Source organism: Myotis yumanensis, unplaced genomic scaffold (assembly GCF_028538775.1).
Source record: "Myotis yumanensis isolate MYYU_CA2020_CCGP unplaced genomic scaffold, mMyoYum1.0.hap1 SCAF_18, whole genome shotgun sequence".
NCBI lineage: Eukaryota > Metazoa > Chordata > Mammalia > Chiroptera > Vespertilionidae > Myotis > Myotis yumanensis.
This window is the reverse complement of record NW_027223769.1, coordinates 12,761,187-12,775,963: the sequence shown is the minus strand read 5'-3', so window position 1 is coordinate 12,775,963 and position 14,777 is coordinate 12,761,187. Positions and strand designations below refer to the sequence as shown.

At 43.4% G+C, this 14,777-nt stretch overlaps 1 protein-coding gene across 7 annotated transcripts in view; it reads right to left on the bottom strand.

The window, feature by feature from the left end:
• Positions 1 to 311: 311 nt before the first annotated feature.
• Positions 312 to 14,777, bottom strand: part of ZCCHC14 (zinc finger CCHC-type containing 14) — a 78,447-nt gene continuing 63,981 nt past the window's right edge. Inside the window, exons 6-14 of one of the 7 annotated variants that reach the window (XM_070398393.1) lie at positions 14,105 to 14,199; positions 13,968 to 14,022; positions 12,422 to 12,701; positions 9,051 to 9,142; positions 8,580 to 8,707; positions 7,278 to 7,418; positions 5,726 to 7,195; positions 1,716 to 1,814; positions 312 to 1,000 (exon numbers count right to left, since the gene is read on the bottom strand). In XM_070398393.1, coding sequence (XP_070254494.1) covers positions 1,762 to 1,814; positions 5,726 to 7,195; positions 7,278 to 7,418; positions 8,580 to 8,707; positions 9,051 to 9,142; positions 12,422 to 12,701; positions 13,968 to 14,022; positions 14,105 to 14,199 — 2,314 coding nt within the window. In that variant the 3' untranslated portion in view covers positions 312 to 1,000; positions 1,716 to 1,761. Of the gene's footprint in view, positions 4,354 to 5,725; positions 7,196 to 7,277; positions 7,419 to 8,579; positions 8,708 to 9,050; positions 9,143 to 12,421; positions 12,702 to 13,967; positions 14,023 to 14,104; positions 14,200 to 14,777 lie in introns of all 7 variants that reach the window. The other 6 variants (XR_011468884.1, XR_011468883.1, XM_070398394.1 and 3 more) reach the window with 6 other exon arrangements.

The following is a 14,777-nucleotide window of genomic DNA, read 5'->3' as shown; positions in this document are numbered from 1 at the left end:
ATGCATTTGCGAGTGTTTACAGAAGCTTAGATCTATTAACACCTACTTTGATAGTTATGAAACCATCTTTATACCCCAATCAAGAATTCACATTTCTGTCCATACCAAGAGTATTTGTTAAAAACCTGGGAACCTTGACAGAAAACACGTTTAAGACTAAGTATTTCTTTTGTAAAGCTGGGGAGGCAGAAAGGATTGACTCCCTAGTTTGGAGATCAAGAATTGTGAATTATTTGAAAAGATGTGTGCTTCATATTCGAGGCAAAGACCTAATAAAATGAAAGTTTTTATTTTCATTTTTTTATTTTCAGTACATTAAATTTACTCATAAAAACATTCTAAAAATGTACAATTTTTCCTTTTTAACAAAGTATAATAAAACATAAAAACCCCAAAAACAATACTTGACATTTACAATTCAAAATCAAATTAGCAGAATATTAAATATTTACAAAACTATATTTTTAAAAAATATTTATAAAGTTACATGCAATTTTGTAGAACTGACATAAAAGAATGGCTCAAAAATGGGAGACTTTTCCTTCATTCCTAAAAAGAAAATTATGTTCAATAGAAGCTGTGAAGATTAAGTATACGAGGTCTTCAGTTTCAGTACCAAAGCCTTTGTCCTTGTGCATGTAAAAACTTACCCATGTGAGGGGCTTATTACAATACCCGACTGGCACTCCCCTCCCTCCATTAACAGTGTAGTAACATTGACCTTGGGCCTCAACCAGCACAGTATTTCGTTTTGTGAATGTTGATTAAAGATACTTTCTTTCATAACCTTGGGACTTGTCAATAATTGAGCCTCTTCAGAACCCATGGCTTTAAATGTCACCTGACTCATTCTTTGGGAGTCATCTGTCCTTTGGAAAGGATGGCCAATGGGATCAGGTTCCACAGGCGCTATCCTCTGAGATGGGTGGTCAAGCTGAGCAGGGACATGGTTTCCCTTATAACCTTTAAGACTCTTCAACAGGTAACGCCATCAGTAAAACTAGCAAGGCATCAAAGAAACCACCATGAAAGCAGGAAGAGTGACAAAATGACAGGGAGTGAAGAGGGGAGGGTGCAACCCAATTCCCGCTTGGCAAGTGCTCACTAGAGACACTGGAGTGAGTGAATGAGTGCGAGCCTCAGTCAGCCTGTGCTCAAACAGGGAACACATTACAGCTGTGTGACGTCAGGCAAAGTTACTGCCACTGCTACTGCGCCTCCATACATGATGTGTAGTGTAAACTAACTACGTTGACTTCTTGTGATAAAGGACTTATAGAATTCTAAATATAGTGAATTAAAATACTCAACCTACAAACTACTATATTAACAAGCCTGACTCCTGTAATCTTTTGGAGATTATATAGATGATGCTGGTTTTTTTAAATACCCAATCACATATCGGCTTTCAAAAATAAATGTTTTATTAGAAGTGCTAGCTCCCATTTCCTCAGTGCTCTTTAACAATTAGGAGTTTTAATGTTTAAACATTTTCCTATTTTCAGTATGACCATGAAATAAAAATTAGAAAATAAGGTAGAAAATTGACAGTTTTGCTTTAAAAAAAAAAAAGATGAAATAGTTGTTTCATCCCAACATTGTATTCTACTTTGATCTGTACATTCTACTTTCCCCATTCTTGAAGATAAAAATGGGGTTAGAAACTTTAATATATGACAGACTACATAAAGCAAAGTGGCTGGTGCCACACCTACCTGGTTGCCACAGCACTTGGAAACAGCCACGATTTCAGGAAAACGACTAAGTAGTTGAAAGGATCAGTCTGATCTGTGTTTCTAACGTGAGGACATCTTCTGAGGAAATGCAAAATGCTCTTTTAGGCCTACTGACTTTGGTTGCTTTCGGAGAGAAATTCATAATGCTGCTAGCAAATATTCCCAAGTCCAAGTATGCGATTCACTTGGGAAGAGATCTGATGGATCAGCAGCTTTGTGTCCTGTGTATCTCATATTTACATTTTACAATTCTCAACTTGGAATGACCTCATTGGAAATGTCACACCACACACATACTTTCAAAGAAACTGGGAATTTTTCTAAGACCTTTGATGACTGGAACACAGCCACACAATGTCTGAACTTATTTACCTCAATTTGAAGGTCATACTTCAAAGTTTGTTTTAATTTTTTGTTGTATTTAATGCTAATCTCTAATATTTATCAAAATAGTTATAAGGGTGACAAAAGACACTTTCATTTCCAATACTGACCATTAAAACAAAAAAACCTAAATATGACTTTTTTCTTTTGTTATGAGACAGTTTTCCACAATTTCACTGTGTTGAAATAGGATTTATTTAAAATATTTCTTTGTTTAAAAAACCAAAAAATTTAAAAGTTTGGCTTTCAGCACATATCCAGGCCACTGTAACGGCCTTCATAAATATTAAAATCGTAAACATCAATGAACACTCTAAGTCTTCCTTTAACATAACATGACAAGTTCCAGTCTAATATTCTTTAAGGCAAAGTTGTGTCAGTTCTCATTATTTTGACATTTTTGTAGTGTTTATAATTTAAGAGATCAATGTAACATTCCCCCAAAAAACTGTTGTAAGCATCAGCTTTGCTTAAAAACTGTAATAATACTGTGTACCAGGAAGAGATATAAGAATACAGAGGTCAATTCTGCATTGCATAGAAATAAAACTCTACTAAAATAAAACTCTAAAAAACTCTACTAAAACCCTTCCATAAAAAAAATGTAACAACTTTCTGCTTTAGTTTCCAGAAAGCCAGGAAACTGATCTCAAAATTTGAAACCTCACATCACAATGCCTCAAATTCTAGGGTATTCTTTTTATTTACATCAACTTTGAGGCTGATTGTCCCATTTTAAGAATGTTCTGAATATTATGTTTTCTCTTTTTAAATAAATATTCAACTGCAAAAATCCCTGGGTAAGGCCTTCCCGATTAATATTTTAATACTGAAGGCGATAGCATTTAAAATAACATTATTTGAGCAGAAAATTCCCTTTAGACTTGAAGATTTAAGTTCCTAAATTTCAGATCAGAAAGCTCTCATTGCAATGGGGTGAAATTGAGAACTGTGTGGTGAGGACTTTATTTCCCACCTCAATAAAACTAGACTTCTACAGATCCTGTAGCTCTGTCCTGTTGGTGTGGTCTCTTTTAGAGTCTTATTTTTTATTGTAGCCTTCCAGGTTTTCAACAGAACTAATACAAAGTAAGTCAACAGGAGAAAATTTCAAATCTTTTGCTCATAAATTACAGGACTGTATTATTGTTGAAATGTGTATCTCAAGTGTGAATCTTAACAGTAAGTCTTGGGGGTCCTTGGGAAGGCTATGTGAGATTTTAAAAAACTTGAAAACTTTGCTAAGGATAGATGGTGTCTGTTAGAGCCAGCTCACAAAGTCCGTGCTGTTACCGTGTGTCTGCAAGAGTTCCTTTGTGGTGGAAGATGACAGGCCTCAAAGATATGGAAGGACTGATAAAGAAGATATTCTCAAAGCTTTGACAACTAGGGATTTTCTGGGACTTGGACCCTTAGAAATTAAGTTGTTGCAAGTAACTATTTCTACTTAATAATGTAGTTTAAATTTATTTGCAGAAAAAATTAAAAACCTGAAACTGCTACAAAGTGTTTTAAGGAGGGAAGTAAATACTAAGATCTCTGTTGTGTACAAAGTGACTAGCCTGCTGGTGCCAACTCTTTAAAGACAGATTCTCTGAATATCTTGCACTGACTGCTCTCAGGGAGTTTGTCTCCAGAACTGCAGAGATTGACATCAGTTTACATTCTTCTGTAGTGCAATCCCTAAAAAGCCCAGAAATTAGTGCCTAACCACTTTAGGAACAAAACAAAGCAAAACAAAGGTGACATTTTCCCTCACCCAGGGGTGTCAAGAGTCCGACTGGTGGAACTCCACTTGGAGAACTCCAACCTTCAGTTCTCGATTCCGATCTCGCGTAGCTGCCCTGGAATTACGTGTGAGCCTAGAAGGACCAATTACGGCAATGCTCTTCCAGAGACGGGAGGCCTCTGCATTGCCATCAGGGGTGGAGGTGGCCAATTTCACCTGCTGTGGAGATACCCACTAGGCAAGTCCTGACATCAAGCTCCAATCTAGAATTTTGGCAATAAAACTGAGTTTGATGCACTCCTATGCTAGGTTTTCTATCCAGTCTAATAAAGTAAAGCACCTTTGGATTAAAAATATTAAGCTCAACAGCAACTAGACTTCTCAGTTTTGTATTTAATTTTCCTTATGTCTCCATGGCTTAATAGTGTTCTGTTGCCAGAGAAAAATATCAATCTGTGGAGTCCAGACTTTCTGCTGGAGGGGCATATTTCAACCTAAAAGTACCTAGAGAGAGGGAAAAAAAAAGATCAAATTTGAATCACTGTAGAATTACTACAAACAGCTGATCTGTCCAAAGTTATTTCCAGAGTCACTGGTCAAAATTCAGGTGCTGGAAATCTAGACCAACTGTTCTAACCACTGCCAACCCCCCTCTCCCACCCCACAATTGATGCAAATTTACTAGTTTTCTAAAAATCAGACAAGGGGTGAAATGACTGAAGAGTTACCAATCCATTCCTTTATTCTTTTTAGGAGTGCTTTTTCTGGGACTCCAACAGCACCTAGCTGGTTGGCCATCCAGCATGCATCCACTCGGGACATGCGTCCTATGGGGACAGGGCTCCGTGCTCTGGGCTAGCTGCATCAGGACATGCAGCACAATCTCTATCAACAAGGGCTGCCATAGCCCAGTTGCCCCACCTGCCACCAGACCTACTGAGTCTGAGCTGTTTGTCTTATAGTTCTCTAGGTCAGCACTCACCCACCGGTCCAAAAGGTTGGTGACCGCTGGTTTAAGGAAACCTTTGGAGCAGCGGTCGCCAACCGGTGGTCCGCGGACCACTGAGGGTCCATGAGGTCCGAAAGGTTGGTAACTGCTACTCTAGATGACTAAGATACACAGGCAGGTCTGAAAAGCACAGGTTTAGAGCAACCCTCACACCTACAGAGATCAAGTGACTTTTTAAGACTGCACAGTGAATAGTCACAGAGCTGAGACCAATTTTCCCAATGCCCGGTTTAAGCATCTTTCCAAAACCAACAGCAAGAACAAATCCATTGTAATACATCAATCATACATTTGAATTTGACTAAAGGAGACAAAAGAGAGTGAGTGGGAGAAAGGGGGGAAGGCAGAAGATGGCAGAGCAGTGAGGATGATATCACGCACTCACGTACACACACCAACAGCCATGGCACCCTGGAGGGGAGAGCAGAAGTGGGGCTACTGACTTCCACCCACAGCATTTGAACTCGTGCTGCATGCCCTAGGCTTTCAGCTAAAGGTTAGGGGTGGCATTAAATCACCCAAACTTGCTTCCCAGTCACATGGCAAGAAATAAGAAACCAAGGCGCCATCGGGCCAGACCCTCTCCACTGCCAGCTTAACATGCTCTAGTGTAAGAAGTATGATGAAATCATGAGGACAGTCTTAGAACCAAAACAACCCACCTTTTGGGGGCTTTAGAACCCACCAAGAATTTCATGGTTTTGCAAAGAGCATTTAAAAAATTACTTTTTGCTTTAAGAAGAAGCAAGTTTACTATTATTTTCATAAACAGTAAACCTTCGCCTGCACCTCTCTGGGCAGCGCTGCACTGCTAGCCAGTGTAGCCGGTCTGCCTCCGGAGCTTCACCGGCCGTGGCCCGCCTTTACCTTGCCGATTGAAGTCCATGGATGGCTGCTTGCAGTCCTGAGCGCGGTGACCGGTGGCCCCACAGTTGTAACATGAGAGATTGCCGCTCTTTTTGTGACTGGAACCATTGCTACTGCCCACCAAGCCCTGGGCCTGGTACACACCAGCTGCCCCTGCCATGAAGCTCTGCATGGGAGGGACGGTGAATGTGGACTGGCCGCCCAGCACGGGCTCGGCAGGCACACTGCTGCCATATGGTGAGTGCACAACCGGGAAGGCGCTGTTGCCGTACTGCTGGGTGCCCACATAGCCGCTGCCACACACAGGGCTGAAGGGCAGGAAGGGGAAGGGGAAGACAGATGGCCCCGAGAACGGGTGCTGGAAATAGTTGGCGTAGCTAACGGTCAGGCCACCAGAGCCGCAGCTCCCGCTGCATCCACAGGACGTGCACACGACGCAGCCCGGTGGCGGGCCAGGTGAGGGTTGCGGGGGCGCCGAAGGCTGCTGATGGTGGTGGTGGTGGTGGTGGTTCTGAGCAGAGGCAGGAATGTTCCCAGGGGAGCCGCTGCCACTGCTGCTGCTGCTGCTGCTGTAGAAACTGCTTTCAGGGACTGAGGAGAGCGCAGGGCTGGAGCTGGGGGCCGGGCAGCTGGGCACAGTGGCCATGTTTGGGAAGGATGGGGAAGGGTGGCTACTGGAGGAGGCAGTGTTGCTGTTCGCACAGAAGCTGCCCTGCAGGGGGCCCACAGGCACACTGCTCATTGCAGAGAAGGCAGCTTTGGTGTTGGCTGTGTACAGCGCAGTCCGGGGGTTTATTATTGCAGGGGGCACACTGATCTGCACGTTATTAGAACAGGAAGTTTGTCCAGAAATGACAGAATCCGCAGGGACAGATGAAGACACCAGAAGTTTGATTGGTGGCCGAGCCACGTGGAAGACTGTGCTGGATGTTCCCACGGCAGCAGTGCTAGTCTCCACCACCAGGGCCGGCTGCTGGGCCGGCTTCATCACCCTGTCCAGTGCAGACGCATGGACAACTTTGGTGCGGGGACCAAAGGAGATAGTGGGTGACACAGAGCTGCTCTCAGCAAGTCCAGAGAGGACCTGCATGGGCTGATGGGGGGCAGACGTGGGCAACACATCCATCATGGCATTGCCAAAACTCTTGTCCACTTTGATTCCACTTCTTGGTCCAGAGACTTTATTCCTTTCTTCTAGAGACAGCAGTGAGTGCATAGAAGACGAGAGGAGCTTCATGTCCGTGCCTCCCCTTTCTGATTTGTGCACGGAATTCAGCATTCGGATGGGTGCAATGTGCGAGGCTGCAGTCATCATCTGTTGGGGCAGGGGGTGGTGGCCTGAAGGGTTGGAGCCTGCCTCATTCTGCACAGGGAGAACCTGGGCCGTGGGTCTGGCAGAACTTGAAGTGAAATGATTCAGTAGCATGACAGGCTTCTCCTTATCAGAACCCTCCATGTGCATCTCCACACCTAGATGGAAACAGAGAGGTCAGCACAGCCCCACAGCCGAGGGCAGAGGCAGCACCGCGCCAGCCATGCTGGGCATCCTTACGCCTGTCATTCTCCTCAGCGCTGTCTGAGCTCTCTTCCCGGGCCTGCACCCCCATCGGGCTGGGGGAAGAGCTGGAGCACTCTGAGGAGCTGCCTTCCCGGGCCGTCTGGTGAGGGGGCTGCTCCACTTCCACCCGCAGCGCTGTGGAGAAGGGACAGGTGATAGTCCAAAGGTGGCACCCAAATCCATGCGTTACAGAACTCCAACAGGGGCCCGCCCTCGCCCACCTCCGTGCAAATCTATCGCACACTGATTTCTTTACATCAATCCCAAGAAGGTAGGTACGAGTACTTCCATATTCAACAGGGCTCTGACATTCTTAGAGAACAAATTGCCCAAGGTCACGGCGAGTTATGTGGCAGATGCAAACACAGCGATGCTCTCAGCCAGATGCTCTAATGCCTCCCTCTACTCACACTAGAGAATGAGAAAAAAGGGTTCCCAAACCAGCACGGTGCTGCAAAAGGAGTCATCCACCAACACCCCGTTTCATGAGGTTGAGGGACATAGACCTTTTTAGTTAAATAACCACTTAGAAGATACACTGCATTTTTTCCTTCCTCATTTACTATTACTCTTGATATTTCTGCTGGTATGGCTTGGTTGGCTGGTTGGAGCGTTGTTCCATACACTGAAAGGTTGCGGGTTCGATTCCTAGTCAGGGCACATTCCCAGGTTTTGGGTTTAATTCCCAGTCGAGGCACGTGTGGGATAAATACCACAACCAATTGATATTTCTCTCTCTCCCTCTCCCTCTCTGAAAATTGATGAAAGCATGTCCTCGGGTGAGGATTAAAAGAAAGAAAACAACAGAGCAACTTATACAGGGGTCCTCAACCTTTCTCTGAGGAGAGGGAGAGGCAGGAGGAGGAGGGGAATAGTGGCTGAAAAATCAGATCACTGAAGCTTCAAGTCCCCAGAGCAGAAAGGAGGTGGTTAAGCATGGAGAATTCCAAAGGAAACCTATTAGGCAATGACTTAAACACGACCTCTGTGCTCCACCTAGGGGAAGAGAGAGGCTTTCATTTATTTTGTATAATCCTACTTTTTCTTTCTCACCATAGTAGTTTCTGGATCTAATTCTTTAGCCCAAACAACTTTAGGCAATTCACCAGTATCCAGCTTCTAAGCAAAATGACCCTTCTAATTTCCTATGGCAGAGACTACAAAAGCTAAAATAATGAATAGTAATTGTAAATACTAAAAAATACATATGGCAGAAGGGCATATTATGAGGTCTAATGATTATCAAAAGGAACAGACTACACTCCACGTGTCCAGGCTGACCCGGCTCTCACCCACCTGTAGCGTGGGGGCTGCGGACATTCTGCACGGGCCCCACGTGGCTTGTGGGGGGCACACGGGCCACTCCACTGCTGGTGACCGGGGGTGGGGCTGAGGGGTTCAGGCACCGTTTCTCTGACTTCTCCCTGTTATAAGAAAGCATGCAAACAAGCACATTTTAAATTCTGCTGAAAAACCCTCTCATGTTTCACAAACTCTGCATAAGTGCATATATTCTACACAAAGGTGACTTTCATTAAAATAATCTCCCGGGTGGAAAATATCCCATTCTAACTAGTCAGATTCACTAGAAGGACCTTTCCTAGCAAACCTTTCCTAGGGCCACATTCATAGAATTTTAAAAGCATTAAGATGTGATAAGCAATCAAAAGTGACCCAATCACTAATATGTAACAAAACTCTAAGTCCTAGCACCTGTTCAGCAGGTCAGAAGCTAAAATAACAGACATTTCACAACTTCACACTTACTTCTCCAGCTCCAGTTGAGTCTTGAGTTTTTTCTTTGCTCCCATGGTAAGGGATTCAAATTTATTTAGATCTTCTTCGGTAAGGCTCAGAAACTTCCATAGAAGAAATAAATTACAAAATTATTGAGAATTAGGATTTTGAAAACAAAGAACTTTGATTCCATTTCTAGGACATGCAAACAGACCAAAAAGTAGATAATAAAAGACTTGGGAAAACGAAAACATTTACTTGCTAAATGTTTGGTATCCATACTTCAAAATACAAGACACTCATTTTTCGTCTATAAGGGCACAATGGCTTGGTGAAGACCCATGCTGTGCAGAAAGGTGATGACAGAGATGCAACCTGTGGAAGTGGCCCCTTCCTCTCTGGGACACCCCCTCAAATGCAAGCATTACCCTCCTGCAGAAAAACAGCTCTTTTTTCTTGATATCTGGGACAAGAGCAACTTTGTTGGGCAGCAAGTGATCCAGAAGAGCAGAGGCCATCAGAACTAACCCGGCCTTACACCAAGCAGACAAATGACATTCTGGTTCTCAAGACAGTCCATGGCATGGTTTGTGAGTGTAGCCATTTTAATTGATACATTACAACTTCTAAAGCTGATCATGACTGTGTCAGTAAAATCTGTTGTTTCTAAGATCTATGAATCCTAAACTGAAACTATTACAAATATACTTAAAATTTGTTTTTTATTATGCAGTAAAAGCTGAATTTCTAAGTTCAATTGCAGTTTTTTGGACAAATGAAATTTTACCTAGATAAAAGCCACCAAGTCATTTTATCCAACAGGGGGAGCTCAGAGTTCAGATGCCATGTACAGGACTAATTTAGTTTTATCAGTGATCCAAGACTTAAGAAATTTCAGAATTTAAGAGTGAAATAATGCGGAGAAACCAAGATGGCGGCATAGGTTAACGCAGGAGTTTGCTGCCTCGAACAACCACTTCAAAAATACAACTAAAAGACAGAACGGACATCATCCAGAACCACAGGAAGGCTGGCTGAATGGAAGTTCTACAACTAGGAGGAACCGAGAATCAGAGGAGGCGCAGTGCTGAAGTAAAATACTAAGGTGCGGAGTGCGCACAGCGCGGGCTGGTGGCTGAGGGCGTGGTTGTCTGTTTCAATCCGGAGGGAGCCTCAGACTCTGAGCTCCAGATCCCGGCGAGTCTCTAGGGACCCAGACTCAAACAGGAGAAGCAGGACTATCTGGCTACAGTCCCTCCGAGGTTTTCAGCTGTTGCTGGGACAGAGAGGCAGAGCCCCTGGGGACGGACTGAGAGCAGCCATAACTGCTCCCTCCTCTGCCCTGTTGATCCCGTGGGACCTGCCCTGCCCAAGCCCTGCACAAAGGCATTTGCCGGATAGCCTCAGGCAAAGGCTAGATTAGCACCTCCCTAGAGGACACAAGTTCTTCCACTGCAAACACAGCTGATTATCACAGCCAGTCGGCCTGGAGGTCAAATCCCTCTAGTATTAACTATAACAATCAAGGCTTAACTACATCAAGACCGCACACAAAGACCACTAGGGGGTATACCAAGAAAGCGTAAAAAATGCGGAGACAAAGAAACAGGACAAAACTATCAAGGGAGGATGTTGAGTTCAGAACCACACTTTTGAGGTCTCTCAAGAGGCTTCTAGAGTCTGTCGATAAACTTGATGAGATGTACAGGAAATCTAATGAGACCCTCGATGGTGTGATAAAGGACCATCTAGAAAGTAAGCATACACTGACTGAAATAAAGAATATTATACAGACTCCCAACAGCAGACCAGAGGAGCACAAGAATCAAGTCAAAGATTTGAAATGCGAAGAAGCGAGAAACACCCAACCGGAAAAGCAAAATGTAAAAAGAACCCAAAAATACGAAGATAGTGTAAGGTGCCTCTGGGACAGCTTCAAACGTACCAACATCAGAATTATAGGGGTGCCAGAAGATGAGAGAGAGCAAGATGTTGAAAACCTATTTGAAGAAATAATGACAGAAAACTTCCCCCACCTGGTTAAAGAAATAGACTTACAGGACCAGGAAGCGCAGAGAATCCCAAACAAAAGGAATCCAAAGAGGACCACACCAAGACACATCATAATTAAAATGCCAAGAGTAAAAGACAAAGAGAGAATCTTAAAAGCAGCAAGAGAAAGAAACTCAGTTACCTACAAGGGAATACCCATAAGACTGTCAGCTGATTTCTCAACAGAAACTTTGCAGGCCAGAAGGGAGTGGCAAGAAATATTCAAAGTGATGAATACCAAGAACCTACAACCAAGATTACTTTATCCAGCAAAGCTATCATTCAGAATTGAAGGTCAGATGAAGAGCTTCACAGATAAGGAAAAGCTAAAGGAGTTCATCACCACCAAACCAGTATTATATGAAATGCTGAAAGGTATCCTTTAAGAAGAAGAGGAAGAAGAAGAAAAAGGTAAAGATACAAATTATGAACAACAAATATGCATCTATCAACAAATGAATCTAAGAATCAAGTGAATAAATAACCTGATGTACAGAATGAAGTGGTGATTATAATAGAATCAGGGACATAGAAAGGGAATGGACTGACTATTCTTGGGGGGAAAGGGGTGTGGGAGATGCGGGAAGAGACTGGACAAAAATTGTGCACCTATGGATGAGGACAGTGGGTGGGGAGTGAGGGCGGAGGGTGGGGTGGGAGCTGGAAGGAGGGGAGTTATGGGGGGAAAAAAAGAGGAACAAATGTAATAATCTGAACAATAAAGATTTAATTAAAAAAAAAAGAGTGAAATAATGCTCCTCATCTGAACTTTCTATTGTAAAAAATAGTTTCTATGTAGCACTGCTTGAAAGCCCTAAAATACATCTATTCCTTTAGCTATTTGACCCTAAATCAAGCCAGATCATCAGAGAGCCACTTACTGGGACCAAAGTGTTTGGGTCCCTTGTAAAACTGGCCTCCCTGAGCTGAGCATCAGCACATGCACAGGCCTTGGAAGGATATCCAAGACGGCGGTTGGGGGATGTGGGCACCAAAATTCACCATTTCTACCAATTGCAGGATTGATGGAGACACAATGTCCTTCTCATCACAGAGTACCAAATTTGTAAAGACCCCAAACTATCTTAAAAAGCTGTTTGTTTGCAACCAATCCTGTTCCAGCTTTTGCTTCAGCGGCAGGCAACCTTCAAGTTCTAATCCACTGCCACCCTCCTGGGAGCATGCAGGACTTAGGGCATGCATCTGTAGGTGTTAAATTCCAGGCACTGTGATTTCCACAACACATACAGTTTAGAAACCCAACTGACTTCCTCTAGGAATGAGGTCAGAAGAAAGATTACCTGAGAAAATAAGCAAATTCTACATTGCCTGCTTAGTAGCCAACATACCTTCTCCATTGTAAGTTGTTTAAAGACGGGATAGTATTTGTGCAAACGCAGTTTCCTCAGCCAATCTAAAATCCCATTTTGCTCCTGGGTCTGAGGGGTCTGCAGACTGGAAGGCATTAAGATGGCAGGCGAGGTGTCCATCTGGGTCCGGTAGGCCAGCGCCGAGCCCCCGCCCCCTGTGTGGGAGCAGTGGGGCAAGGTGGCCGCGCCAGCTGAGTGCTGCATGTGGTGCTGGGCGCCACTCTGAGAGGATGGGATGCCGGCTACTCCACACACAGGCCTGTGGGGACAGAGGACATGTGGTTCCAGAAGACCGCAGCCTCCCCGTTAGAGGCATGCACAAGCCAGCTTCTCCATCCTAGATGATCTGCAGTCCCATCCACTGCTCACCTCAGAGCCCTTTCTGCCACTTCTCCACCCCATCACTCCACCCCACTGAAGTCTGAAGTCTGAAGTCTATGTGTACATGCATGTATATGCATCGATTTGTATGATGTTTAAGAACATGTGTACATATATGTTTGTATGCACGTTTAAGAGTATGTATCTATGTGTGTACATATATGTGTATGTCACAACTTGACTAGTTTCTTTCTGTTACTTTTATCACAGGATAATACTGACAATCATAAATTAAAACTGACTCCTAAATCTTGAACACTCAAATTAAGCTTAAAAAAAAACAACAAATCCTAGAAGCTGGAAGGAACAAAAAGCATTCTACTTTCTGTCCTTGCCCCTTCCACCCTCAACTGTAAACCCACATGGATTAACTATGTGCTCACTACATACCAGGTTGAGTGCTACGCAGTAAAGAAGAAAGTCAGCGCTTTCCAAAACCTCATTAACTGCCTAGTTCTTCACACAACTGTGTGTGCACACACAGGCTCTGTGAGGTCAGCCCATTAAAAATGTCAGCTGTCAGACAGGCAGGTGGCCTTTCTGTCACCTGAGCACTCCTACCATCGCTGTCTGGACCACGAGAACAGAGGACCCCTACAGCAGCACTCTGGCATCAGGCCTACTCACCTCCTGGGAGCTTGTATAAATGAAGATTCTCAGAAATTCTGGCTTCCTAGAATGAACAGGGCCTAGAAACTGGCACTTGTAGTAGGATTCCTTGGGAATTCCAATTCCAGTTGCTTAGAGAACACTTCTTCTTTTTTTATTTTTAGAAATCTTCAATTGGATTATCTCTATACAATTCTTTTCTCAACGTTATTTAAAACTAAGATTGAGAATGACTTATTCTAGAAATAATTATTTACACACAACCAAAAGTAACAATGCTGATTTAGAAGGTGTTGGTTAGCCCACCCAGTGTGGCTCAGCATTTGAGCGTTGACCCAGGAACCAAGAGGTCACCTGTTTGATTCTCAGTCAGGGAACATGACCAGGTTCTGGGCTTGATCCCCAGTAGGGGGCATGCAGGAGGCAGCCGATCAATGATGTTTCTCTCTCATCGATGCTTCTATCTCTATCCCTTTCTCTTCCCTCTCTCTAAAAAAAAAAAAAAAAAGTGTTGGTTACATGGTAGAAGTCTCACCTTCCAGACACGCCCATCATGGTACCAACTTTAGAAAGGGAAAGGTTGCCAGGACCTGTGAGTTAAAATAAATATCATAAAATTTACAGACAATAAAAATATTCTTATTTTTATTTAATCACATTTTACAAACTCACTTGGACTTTGAAGCTGCTGGGTGGGAGATGAAGTGCTGAAAAATTTCTTAACATGGTCATTTTTCAGTACGTGAGAAGGTAATGAAGCCAAATACCTAAAAATTAAACCAAGGAGCTTATCAGTATTAAAATGGTATTACCACAGACTGGGAGAGAAATTTCAATTCCCAATTAATATATATATTAGAGAAAATAATATATATTAGAGAAAAAAATAAGAAGTGCCTTAATCTATATTCATCAGATATAATTCAATTTAATCCTTATTATGATTCATACTGTTTCCCCATTCCCCTTTTCTTACTTGTACATTACACTGTATGAATCAAGCCTTTCAGGGCCTAATGAGCTATCACGTGACTGCAGTCAGTGCCATCACAATCACCGGGAACTTGCAGCCACTGTGCTGCAACTAGGTCTCAGGCGCTAAGATGTCAGGTCCCATTCTGGAGACCAGGCCGCAGGCCTGCCCCTCCCTGCACATTTACAAAACCAGAATGCTAGGTTAGGATCCAGGGTCCAGAGACATCTGGCCCAGGAGACTTTTTGTTAGCCCCTGGAATAGTCTGAACTTTCCACTATAGAGCAGAAATAGTAATCAGATATAATTTTATCAGACTGTCAAAATTACATTAAATGGGAGCATATACGTTGATTTTTTATCGATTGGTTG